Source organism: Chrysoperla carnea, chromosome 3 (assembly GCF_905475395.1).
Source record: "Chrysoperla carnea chromosome 3, inChrCarn1.1, whole genome shotgun sequence".
In the NCBI taxonomy this organism is placed as follows: Eukaryota; Metazoa; Arthropoda; class Insecta; order Neuroptera; family Chrysopidae; genus Chrysoperla; species Chrysoperla carnea.
The window spans coordinates 46,705,440-46,718,897 of NC_058339.1; the positions used below are offsets into that span (position 1 = coordinate 46,705,440).

General features: G+C 28.8%; 3 protein-coding genes across 3 annotated transcripts; 2 read left to right on the forward strand and 1 right to left on the reverse strand.

Moving 5' to 3' along the window:
* The first annotated feature begins 1,580 nt into the window (after positions 1-1,580).
* Positions 1,581-2,349, forward strand: LOC123294564. Its single transcript, XM_044875636.1, has 2 exons — positions 1,581-1,689; positions 2,028-2,349. Exons 1-2 carry the CDS (start codon positions 1,585-1,587, stop codon positions 2,238-2,240), a joined length of 318 nt encoding a protein of 105 aa, XP_044731571.1. The 5' UTR covers positions 1,581-1,584; the 3' UTR covers positions 2,241-2,349.
* A 55-nt stretch (positions 2,350-2,404) lies between these two features.
* Positions 2,405-3,029, forward strand: LOC123294562 (7,8-dihydro-8-oxoguanine triphosphatase-like). Its single transcript, XM_044875633.1, has 2 exons — positions 2,405-2,431; positions 2,506-3,029. Exons 1-2 carry the CDS (start codon positions 2,417-2,419, stop codon positions 2,977-2,979), a joined length of 489 nt encoding a protein of 162 aa, XP_044731568.1. The 5' UTR covers positions 2,405-2,416; the 3' UTR covers positions 2,980-3,029.
* A 1,822-nt stretch (positions 3,030-4,851) lies between these two features.
* LOC123295022 (nuclear pore complex protein Nup75) lies at positions 4,852-7,912 on the reverse strand. The gene is made up of 9 exons (XM_044876221.1): positions 7,782-7,912; positions 7,025-7,714; positions 6,766-6,888; positions 6,489-6,704; positions 5,933-6,042; positions 5,651-5,868; positions 5,374-5,592; positions 5,215-5,314; positions 4,852-5,105 (listed from the first exon to the last, which is right to left on the reverse strand). The coding sequence occupies exons 1-9, from the start codon at positions 7,803-7,805 to the stop codon at positions 4,892-4,894; spliced, it is 1,914 nt and encodes a 637-aa protein (XP_044732156.1). The 5' UTR covers positions 7,806-7,912; the 3' UTR covers positions 4,852-4,891.
* Positions 7,913-13,458: the final 5,546 nt, after the last annotated feature.

Consider the following 13,458-nt stretch of genomic DNA (forward strand, 5'->3'; position numbering starts at 1 on the left):
ATCTGGACTAGATCATTGCATAAGAATTTGGGATAGTATGTTAATGGATGGTGACTGTTACTTTTGTCTAGAACATGATTCTTCTGTAACATCAATATCTATATGTCAAAAACATATAGTTTCTTCAACAAATAAAGGATATATCTATATATGGAATATGATATCGGGAATCAAATTGCGTACTTTGGAACCCTTCACTTCTGTGTTTAGTCAGAATATACGCGTATTTGCTTATAATTTCTCTAAACAATCGCATAATTTATTTATGGTAATTATTATTCATTTAATCCTTATTTTAATACAAAGGAAGAACTACAACCGTTTAGTTGATTTGTCTACCCATATTTTCAAAAACTCGCTTGGATCAAAAACTGATTACGCCCATGTACGTTTTGTTTGCAAGCATACTAAGTACATAGTAATTTTTACAAAAACGTTTTTCTTGAAAAAAAATACGACCGCAATAGTTACAAACAGGGGTTAGATGAGCAGACAATCTTTTAAATAATTATAAATCTTCTACAGGAACGTAGGTGAGGTTACATTTCAGTCGTCATTGAATGAATAAGACACTAAAATCTTCACCGGCCTCCAAAAAATAAACAGGGATTCAATTTCAAAGCTCCATTTGCATGTCCTCACAGTACTGCTAATCTTTTCCAAATAAGTTGCTAGAAATGAGATAAAGCTAGTGGGTCTCTATGACGCCGGCCGGATATACTGGAATGTTTTGTTAGTTCCGATTCTATCTTATTCGCATTGATTTCTATCCAAATGTGAGCCAAAAATTTTTTTCAATTTTCCAAATCTAATTAATTTATTTGATTTCTTATAATTTAAGTTAAACTTATTCGGTTTGATAACTTGATTGTGAATTTGGAGGAAATAAAATGATAATATTTTTAAATCTAAAAACTAAATTTAAGAAATTAATTAATATCATTTCATTTTAAACTTTAAAGATTTTAACTACAACTGATTTGGAAATAAGAATCATACAGTTTTTACAATATGAAACCAAAATGAGCATTGAACATGACAGAGAAAATAAAATAAAGCAGTTAGGAGCAACAATGAGAAGTACCTTGATTTTATTTCATTTATTATTTGGATGAGGTTATTCATACGGACACTATCATGTGTTCAACGCGAATTTTACGTTAATATAATTGGGAGTAGATGATTAGCGTGAACAAAATAATATCTAAATTTTAACCAAACAATAAAGTTAACAATAAAGCCAAAAAACCGACAGACCCGTGCTAGCTCGACTCCATTAGAAGTATGTCCAACCCGTAGATCAGTGAATGAACGCAATTACAGAGAAAACTAATTTTTCCTCAAAAAAACTTACGATAGTATTTTGCTCTCGCTAGTTATCTACTCTAAATTATCTTAACGTGAGACTCTAAACACTAAACACACGATAGTGCCTTCATATCATTTTCGTAATTATTTTCAATTTGATAATAGTATGCGAATAGTAATGCAAATTTTATAGGTACAAATATACACTCCCGATTTATATCTGAAGGAGTAACAACCAACTTAAGATTAGATCGCAAGGTTCAAAGATTAGCTTTGATGAAAATGAGAGGATGTGCAGATTCTACTTTACGTGGAAATGAAAATAAAGAATTTATAACCAAATCCGTTCCAATTATTTTGGAAGAAGGAATTCGTAAACAGGTAGGTATATTATCTGGTTTGACTTTACTCTTTATAAATTGGTAGTAAATTTGTATTTTCTGGTTTTTTTAACAATACGACGGCACTAGACGCCTTCTTTGTCTGTTTGATTAACAGTATAAGGACCTGATCTATAAAGATATACAGACCGCTAATGGCTTTAATTGCGAATAAGTCATTGCAGCAATATTGTGGAACGGGGCCAATCTGAGACTATGCTACACATGATTGTGTATGAATATTGTTGCAATTATCCTGTTTGTTCAATCAATCAGAAAAAAAATTTTTTGGTGCTTCTAAGACAAAATTAAGCAGCATAAAATATTTTATTCATCCAGAGTGCTAGTAATTTGTCGGGAGGTGAAGTTTCTACAAGTAGAGGTCCACCATACATTTTTCCAAGATCTTTATTATTCAATTCCAATCCGAGGAAATTACCTTGTGAGTTAAATAAAAAAATTGTAAAACAATCAGCTGATAAAAGGATTGAAAAACGATTTGAGAAAAAAACTATGGTTCAAATTACCCATCCATATAGTATAAATGTGTGATGTAGTCGCCATTTTTAAGATAATTAATCAAAGGATAATTGTCAATTCATCCCTTTTGGGCCCAGTAAATTATTTATTCACATATTTACTATATATTCAATATAACGAATTGTATTAAAAACTTTTATAAATAAAGGATCTTTTTAACCTCAATATTTATTTAATTTATTTATAAAATGGATCATCCAAAAGTAAGTACCTTCAAAATAGTTTCTTTTTGTATTTGTGTAAAATATATACTAATTAGATTTTTCATTTTAAAAAGTTTGAGAAGCTTGATTGCAAAATGAAAGATTATACATTAGTTTTTGTACAAAATGACAAGAAAATACTACTGGGTTTAAAAAAACGAGGATTTGGCGTCGGTAAATGGAATGGTTTTGGCGGCAAAGTTGAAAAAAATGAAACCGTTTTTGAAGGTGCAAAACGTGAATTGAAAGAAGAATGTGGTTTAATTCCCATCAATATGAAAAAATTAGGAACTATTATATTTGATTTTGAAGGAAAACCCACATTACTAGCCGTACATGTATTTAAGAGCCATGACTATGATGGAACTTTGATTGAATCCGAAGAAATGAAACCACAATGGTTTGATATAAATGATATTCCTTATGATAAAATGTGGTTGGATGATGAAATTTGGTATCCTCTAATGTTAAATGATAAATCATTTGAAGGTAAATTTTATTTTCGAGGACATAGCAAAATTTTAAAATATGAATTAAAAGAAGTATAGTTTGCTTATTGTACCTAACCATTTTTTTTAAATAAATTTTTTTCAAGGAATACGTTTAATTATTGTAACCTATGAAATCCGCATATGACATTTACCTCTACCCTCCATAGCCGGACTGCCGGAAGCGACTATTAAATGTTGATTAATGGCTGGTTAGGAAAATTATGAACTGAGTACACTACATTTTTTTAAATCGAAATCTCAAAATATTAACTCGACCATAATGATAAAGTAAAAAAAAAAAAGTGTTGTGATGAGTTGCGAGCCGAAAATTTTATAACATTTACTATTTTTAACTAGTCTTAAGTCTATATGTAAAATTAAAAAAAAAGCTTATGATTAGTTGGGATCAGAATTACATCCCTGCATGATAAATAATCATTGGATATCATATGTCCCTATCAAGTTATCTTCATTTCCCAACCCTCAAACATCATCCATGCTATATATTTGTAAAGGTTATGAACATGTCATTTGTGAGAGTACCTTATAAATAATTATTTTTTTATTAAAATACGGAATGCTATTTGTAATGTTTATAGTGTGGATATTTCATGCAGTAACACACGCATAATTTAGCGGAGCATTTTTGCTAAAAGATTGATTTTTTTTATTATAATATATGTATAATACGCAGTGTGTTCTTCAGTGTTGTCAGTACCTAATTGGCTGATTACCTGAAAAATTGCCCGTTTTACCCAAAAACTAATAAAAGTTTTTTTTTAAGCAAACAGCTTGAAAAAATTTAAATTAAATAACCTGTATTCGTTAGCAAATCCAGTTTTGTTTACATTTCATTCGCGTTTTCTGTGTAAAATAATACTTTTTATATCCTGTACACATGAAATACATACCAACCAGAGACTATATCAGTAAAATACCAACTATTATCAAGGTATATAAGTTAAAAGTTTAAACCCACGCTTGTAACGCTTAAAAATATTGATGCTACGAACAAATTTTTACAGTGATGTTTATAAGATCACCTAATTAGCCCATTTATGATTGTCTGTCCGCCCGGGGGCACGATAACTCAAAAACGAAAAGATATATCAAGCTGAAATTTTTAAAGCGTGCCCAGGACAATAGGACGTTAAAAGTGAGGTTAAGTTGGTAAATGAGCAACATAGAAACAATTGGGTCTTGGATCCGTAGGACCCACCTTGTAAACTGTTAGAGGTGGAACCTAAGTTGAAATGTAAAAAATGTTCCTTATAAAAAAAACTTTTGTTCAAAACATTTTTTCGTAAACATCACTGTTTACCCGTGACGCGTGCCAATCAGGACAAAACCTTGTTCATATTTTCCAAAAATATAAGAGATGTTGATAATTTGCTGATAGCTTCAACTAGTGGTCTTATGAAATATTCTCAGAAAACAAGTTAAAATTCTAAAATATATTATCGAAAAACAAATATATGGTGGCTTAATTGTATTGGTTTTTTAACTCTTCTAATTTGTAAATAAATAATGCAAGCTTTGATATTCAACAATTTCTATACAGATATTTCAACAATTTACTCAGTCAATTGTTTGTTAAATGACAATATAAATAGAATTTATACAAAATTTAAACTTGTATTGGGATCCGTCAAATGAGAGGAGCCAAAAAAACATTACGCCGATTACAGCAAATTTACCATAGTTAATCCTTATTTATTTTTATTATTATTTTTTTAAATTTTGTGCTTTGTTATCTACATTACATGATTAATAATTAGAAATTTTCATCCAACCGATTTATTCTTAATGGAGAAAAGCCTATTTAGTTAAACCTACGATATAATAAGAACTCACAGGACAATTTACATACCATCTTTTGAACGATAAAATGTATTTAAAGGAAAATAAATTAATAATTAAAATACAAAAAATAATTCTTTAACTATATTTAAAAATAATGTTTTTTTTATTATAAAGAGGCAGTACTTTGTATTTCATGAACCAGAGCGCGAGCTAGATTTCGAGCAGCTGCAAGTCGTATTAATTCGATCTGATCAGAATATTTTGGATCTGAACAGTTTTGTTCGATACAATGTAAAAATTCATAAGTATCATTTGAATTTAATACAGTATCATCACATTCTAATAATGGAAGTGCATCTGCGAATAATACTCCCCAAAAACTAAAAAGTAAATAAAAAATGCATATTATTTCAATAATTAATATTTATCGGGTTGACACATTAATTTTCAACTAATAAGAATTAAGGTACATTTAAAAATAAAGCTTACTATTTTGGTGTTAACTTTGAAGATAGAAGCAAAATCAATAAATTTGCAGCTTCTTTGAAATTTCTTGATTTGTATTCTTTGTGAAATTCAAAATATTTTCCTACAAAATTAATTTTAATTAAAATTTTGTTTTAAATACTATTAAATGAAATTAATTACCTAAAAATATTAGTCGATCGCTAATTAACATTGATGCGCCTAAAGAATCTAATAAATCAGTTGAAACTAATGTTCCATTTTCGCTGTATTCTTTTAACAAGCCATCTGCTAATTGACCTGCTAACACGGAATCTTTTGACTTTAATGCCCAACCTAATGCGTGACCTGGACGGTTTCTCCGTTTCATCAACATCGCTTGTTGCTTACAAATACTATTAACTAAAAGAATGAAAATTTCAATAAAATTAAGAAATGTTGAATGATTTAATTCTCATACCAATATGTGGAAATCCATATTTTTGAGCAACTTGAATGATTTTTAAAGCGCGCCCTTCTGATTTGAAAGGCACTCTCTCCAAAAGTAATTCTAGACGACGTATTCCTGGTTCGTTACTATGAGATAAATAATCTGCTCCAATTTGCCACAGTGAATGATGACTCATTAGAATCACGCCATAATCATGAATTAGAGAATTTCGTAAAGCATGTGAATTTCTATAAGAAAAATAATTAATTATTCAAGAAAAAAAAAACATGTTTAAAAAAAAAAATATCTTACATTTTCTTTTGACTATCGAGATCCGAAAGTGCTCCGCAATGGTATAATAAATCTGTTATATGTGCAGCAAACCATCCATTTTCTGACATTTGTTGTATTTCATGAATTACCTTTACATGAAAATAATTTTAAAAATGAGATTACGCCACCAATAATCACAAAACAGCATAATATGCCCCTGTCTACTAATATTATTTTCCCGTCCACATGCATTAACATAATATTAACTTTTAAATTAAGATTTTGGTGTCATCCGTGACTGAAGCGGCCGGTTACAGAATTTGCATGACTGGCGATCTTAAAACTAATTTTTTATTAATTTACTAATCACAAAATAATTTTCAGATTTTGGAGTTAATTTACGAGGCACATTTTTTTCTTTTAGAAAATTAAAACCGCCGTCGCGCTAAACGCTAACGAAACCGGACGACTGACGGTAGGCTATTTCCCTACTTTACCAATGTAAGGAAATAGCCTACTTGCAGACTTCGACGTCTATCCAAATACAATTTCTACCTTTTTTGGGTCCGGTAAATAAAATCAAATAATATTTTACCTGATGTAAATCTTGTTGCATAATTGCCAATAAAGTTTGATCCAAATGCTTATTGGTAGTAGGCCAGGAATCGTAGCATTTAGTGGCTAACGGGCCTAAATGTGACCGCCTTACAAATGGTTCACTATATAATAAATAGGATGCTAAAAATTCATACCACGTATCACATCGTGCCATACCTTCTGATTCCCACATAGCTTTGTCGCCTACAGATAACTAAAATGATAATGTCCAATATTATTCTAACTTCAATTAATGAAATTTACAGAAATAATACCTTCATCATTAATTCTAAATTTTTTTGAGTTGTAAATGATTTTGAGTCTATTTTGGTTTGTGTATCCATTTGCCAATGTTTCCAACGGGTTTGAAAATCATTCGCCGATAATCCTCCATAAACCTGAAATTTCACATACTATGACTATTCAATAGCTTTAAGAAATTTTGTTAATTTAAATTTAGTGTAAACTAGTTGTCTTGTAATTTATAATTAAAAAAGTAAACCTGAAAAATGATCATTTTGGGTATCCACTTACATTATATAATGGCATTATTCGTAAAACATTGTCTGCGATTTTAAATGGTACGCTGTCCGAAGCCGTATGTAATTTTAATAAAGCACGAACAATATCGATTCTCCCCTGCATAAATACTCCAATTACTGTATCCCAATATTTAGGATGCGCTTCAGCACCGCTGATCAACGAACCACTAAGTAAATTCGTTGCATTTCGCTCATGTTCTGGAAAATGAAATCTTATCCATTCTAACAGTGGATTCAAAACAACATCGCCAGGTATTTGATCAATGTATAAAATTTCACACAAATGCCAAACACATTCCACAGCAAAAAATATCGTAAGATAACTTGAATATTTTTCATTGCTTTCTTCAACTTCTTGTAAATTTTCTAAACATGCACGTATAATAGACCGGTATTGATGGCTTAAATTTAGCCATGTTTTATTTGTTGATTTTTCAGTTTCGTTAATTTGTTGGACTCTTAAAAATATTCCGTTAGCTTCATTCACTAATTTTCGAAGGATTGGGTCAAATATAACAATTTCTGGGCGTATATGGTGAATTAACGTTGGTCGTTGGGCATATTGACTGGGAGCGTCTCTGTGATTAAACCTAACTGGTTTAAAAGCATGGGCTCCAATTGTATTAGCCGATATCCAAGAGCCTGTTATTCCCGCACTGTAACAAAGGCTATCTGGAATTGTCTGCAATTACAAAAAAATCAAGCAATTATTATGGGTTAAAGGATTATTCAACATTCGAATACATTACATATGTCACCGGTTTCTTTTCCATTTTACTAAAAATAACTTATTTTGTGAATGAAGTCAAATATTTCATTCGTGATCTGCCCGTCTTATTAATATTGTCAGAAAATTCAATAAATTCTTTTAACAGTTCAACTTCATTAATTAAAAAAAAATTACTTATTACAAAATTTGATATTTGAACAACAAAATTCAAATAACTTAACCACACAATAACACTTTTTAAGTTCACAGACTTTGAAGTTAAACCTAGACTGTTAACTAGTTATAAGTTTCGCTGTCATTTCTTAAAATTATTTCTTACTATTAGATTACGTAAATCATCCTGTTAAGAATATAATAAGAATTATTAAGTTTATCTTAAGTTTGCTAATTAATGAATTTTTTAGTTTAACAAGATATTAAAATTGTAAATTAATTTAAGAATATTGATTCAGTCTATTTTGATTTTGACGCCTATTAAAAAAGCAGGGTGGGCAACTGTTTATATTTGAATATTTTTAACAGAAAGATTATTGTGGCGGCTATTTAAAAAATTATGTTCTTGGCAAGGTCATAAATTATATGTATAGTATTGTTGTGTATGCCAGATTTTTCGATATTTGTAAGTGGATTATATTTATATTAATAAATAGAAGGGCCCTTTTGTCGTTTCACTTTTTGGCTACATTTTTGTAGAATAAATATTATTTATTCCACCAATCTTTGTTTGTTTACTGATCAGACTAGATGGTGATATATTACATCAGCAGTATAGCTGATTTTTTTTTTCTATTTAATTTCATTTTTTTAGGTGTATCAACGAATTTTGTACGAACAGAGGTGCAATAAATAAAACAATAAAGACAGATTTCAAATTTTTTTATTGGTCCAGCGTAACTTCGATTTCAACAACAAACAGTTTTAAGAAAACTCATTACCAAAATGACATTATTATATAATAATTCTATTAATTCATGTACAAAAAATTATTATTTATTTAATTATTATGTATAATATTATGTACTTATTTGTCTTAGTATACAATTGTATAATAAAATGTACATATTTTCATTTACAATTCAATAACAAACTTATATGTAATGATTATGTGAGTATGATTTCTTTCAATAGGTATATTATTTATTTTATGTTATTTTCTTGAAAATTTTCATCTGATTTGAATGAAATTCAAAGATTTGTTTTTATTTTGCCGTTTTTTACTGAGTTTATTTGCTGGAAATGATTTGCTTTTAAGTCCGCACAACTGCTGTTGAGCAACTAAGGAAACTCCCCAGCGATGTGAAACACAGACTTGGTTGTCGTTAACCAATCAAAAACCAGCATTTGTAACAAAGATAAGAGCCATAGTTTTTACATAAAAGTATCTAACGCATAAAAGTACTAACTTCTGCCATTTTAAACTATGGTAAAATTTATAAAATCATTTCTATGCGTTGCGTCAACCATAACGTGTTGCGAAAATTTTGATTAAAACAAAGGGTATCATTTAAATCTGATGAAACTTATTAATAATTAATTTACAATCGAAATTTTTCCAAGTTTTCTACTACGTTGATTTGAAAACTTGAGGCTATATATTCAAGCTATAAGTGTCTGCTTGTTTAGGAAATTAATTTTCTATGTAAAATTCTATAATTTAGAATGTCTTATAGTTTAATTATAGTGTGATTGCTTTATAAATCGATTATAGGAATTCAAGAGTGGATGTGCAAAATCAGGGTTTTGAAATAATTTGCTGGGCTTTGTGCTTGACGATTTACGATCCACGATCTAAAGAATCATTTAACCGTGAACATAATTGAACAGCAAATTACGCTAAAGAATTTAGCTTTTTTTTTATTAAGGATTCTGACGGACTGCTTATCGAAATTTATATATTTAAAGACAACTGGTATCAGGGTATATACCTACAATTTAATCGATGAATAATTTAATGTAGGTATTACTTAAACGATATATGAATTTGAATTAACGCCGTTAACTCAAATTAGTCCTGAATAGAAAAAAGGAAAATTCGAAACTTGCATGTAATAATAACTTTCGTTGGGAAAATGTAGAAAATAAATGGATTAACTCAACTCTATGTAAGAAATAAGTTTTTGTCTCTATCAAAAAGTCATTTTCGGTTCAATTTATTCGTACTTAGTCTATATTATTATTGATCTATATATTTTACACAATAAAAAAAAAGAACTGCTGATGGATAACGTAGTTATGCTTCTTTTTGTGACGTCAAATTACCGTTAAACTTTGTGAAATAGCCATTTTTCAATATTTTTAAATTCCATCGTACAAAATTTAACTACAAGTTAACTATTTCGACAGTTTGATGCCCCACAAAAGAAAACAGGTAGTATGATTATATACGTCATGTATGGCTGCTTTTATTCGTTGTCTTTTTCGTATTTTGATACTGCAGTATCAATTATCTTTACTACTATTTTGCACCCTAAATTTCTTTCAGGAACTAAATTTACATACCTACTATTGATAAACCAAAATGCAATAATTACATGCATTCATCATTTAAATCTATTAAATACATAATTTCAATATTTATTAATTTTCGGGTTGTACTTGACTTTAGCGAATAGAAAATAGTAATAAGTCTGCGTAGTATTTGAAAAGCCTTCTCAAATTATGATAATTTAGTTATTAATTATAAGCTCAAAATAGAGAAATTCGGTATTTAAATTGAACTTCAGTGAGACAACCCTTTTTTGGATGTTATGATCCAATATATGGCCCAATATATTGCAATATATGATCCTTTTTATTGTCGAACTATTTCTAAGTTTTAATTTGATTATATTTGAGTTTTGTGTTAAAATTTATGTCAAAATTTGATACATTATGCCTTTAGGGTCACATATTTTGTTTTTTAGAGCCAAGTGTAACAGTTTCACAAACTTGTTTGTGGGCAGTGAGCTTTCTTTTTATGAACTTTTTTAGCTAATAGGCTAAAATATTTGAAATATTTAACGCCCGCTAAAAAACTTTATTAACATTTAAAAAAATCAACTGAACAAACAGTTAGGAATTAATTAATTTAAAAAAATAAATATTTAATCTTTTGGTCCTTATTTTATAATAATTTCATATATTTATTGATTTAATTTAATCAAGCTCTCGTAATTTTATCTCTAATCAGTTTTTCTAATTTCCTGCTACCTGTTTCTATACATAATCTATATCGTTATATCGTCATTGTAATTCAAAAAGGTCGTATTTCGAAATTTCATGTTCACTTTTAATTTTACATAAAAATTTTTGTGCTCGATTATGAAATGTATAGAACACTAGTTGAAAAAGAAGAAGAAAAATAGTTTTTTAATGATAATGAATGTCAAATTTTTTTATTTACAATACTTTTACGCCACTGCTTTAATTTTGTTCATTTGCCGGGATTTTCATACGGGGCTATCCGTATATATTTTTTCTTATTCAAAAGATGGGCAACATTTTTTTAAAATGAAAAAAGCTATTTTTTTTTATTAATATTGTACTTGAGAGATTAAGTAATTATTTTGTGGCAATTATAAAATTTATGCAAAAATAATGACACCAGCTTTTTATACCATGTATATATGAAATATACATAGTATATTAAGTTTAGTCCCAAGTTTGTAACGCTTAAAAATAATGATGCTAGGAAAAAAATTTTGTCATAGGTGTTCATAAAATCACCTAATTAGTCCATTTCCGGTTGTCCGTCCGTCCGTCTGTGGACACGATAACTCAAAAACGAAAAAAGATATCAAGCTGAAATTTTTACAGCGTACTCAGGACGTAAAAAGTGAGGTCAAGTTCGTAAATGAGCATCATAGGTCAATTGGGCCTTGGGTCCGTAGGACCCATCTTGTAAACCGATAGAGATAGAACAAAAGTTTAAATGTAAAAAATGTTCCTTATCAAAAATTAACTTTGCGTATTCCATTCAAAATTATTAATTATTCCAAAATTACAAGGATTGGTTTTTTCGATTTTTTGGAATTTTTTTAAGGGGTACCCCTTTATACAAAATCGAAAAAATCGAAAAAAAAATGTTGGCTCCGATTTCGATAAAACTCTGTTTATAAGGTAATTTTGACCCCTAATTTACAAAAATCGTATTTATATAACGATTAGGAAACTAGTTTTGGAGATATCGAGCCAAAATATGGGAAAATGGATGATATTTCAAAAACTATGCTTCCAATCATCAAATGAATACGATTTTTGAATTTTTTGGGTCAAAATTACCTTATATACTAAGTTTTATCCAAATCAGAAACCATAAATTTTTTTCGATTTTTTGGAATTTTTTTAAGGGGTAAGGTAATTATGACCCATAAATTACAAAAATGGTATTAATATAACGGTTAGGCAACTAGTTTCGGAGATATCGAGCCAAAATATGAGAAAATGGGTGATATTTCTAAAACTATGCTTTCAATCAACAAATGAATACGATTTTTGAATTTTTTGGGTCAAAATTACCTTATATACTAATTTTCATTCAAATCAGAAACCATAAATTTTTTTCGATTTTTTGTTTATATACTTTATTTTATGTATATGAAATATACCAAGGTATACTAAGTTTTGTCCCAAGTTTGTAACGCTTAAAAATATTGATGCTATGAACAAAATTTAGGTATAGGTGTTCATAAAATCATTAAATTAGTCCATTTTCGGTCTGTCTGTCTGTCGTCTGTCCATCTGTCATCACGATAACTAAAAAACGAAAAAACATATCAGGCTGAAATTTTTATATAATGCATCTAAGTGAGCAGTATGATACACATGTGTTCTCTCCCACTCTATGCAGGCACACAACAGAAGAACTGTTGTATAGCTGAAAAGACATCGAAGCCACGATAGTCTTGCAATTTCATATAACATCTATAATATCTCTTACTTAGATGCATTGCTTAACGCATGTACTTTGTCATACTCGCGATATTTATATGCCTAGATGTAAATCGAACTAGTGGTATATGTGTGACATGTATGTATGTGTAATGTGAAAGAGTAATCAACACTGCCTATACATGGTATTTCAACAATTAACTCAGTCAATTGTTTGTTTTCACTTGTTTAGGTTTGCCTTATGTATAAAGTTCAATAATTATTAAAAATTAAAAAAAAATTTACAAATTTGAAACTATTTGAAATAAATTTTCATTTAAAATTTTCACTATTTGAAAAAAAAAAATTTAATTGGTAATAATTACTTTGGATAAATTTTATAATTATCACAAAATAAATAATTAAACTTTAAAAACTCGCACATTTGACACGCTTAGGAAATGTCAGTATATATATATATATATATATACTTTTGGATAAAAAAAAAATAGAAAAAGGTACCATCTTTTCGAAAAAAATCTACCCCATTTACATGGTAATATCATACCGAACAACTATATAGGTATATGAGGCTGAGCGTAAAAAACAAGTTAACTGAGTAGCGTTTCTATCATAATTACATACTTTTAATTCGAAATTGCTAAAATTGCTTGTAATATAAATATTCTAGCGATAAATTTTTAAGAAAGCTGAATAATATTTATTATACAGTGTTTAAGATTTAACGTTTTTTAGTTTTGTGTACAAAGACATATAGACCAGCAACGGCAATGCTATGCGCGCTTAGGTGTACTTAAATCTAACGGTCATTCTTATTCGTTGCTTTG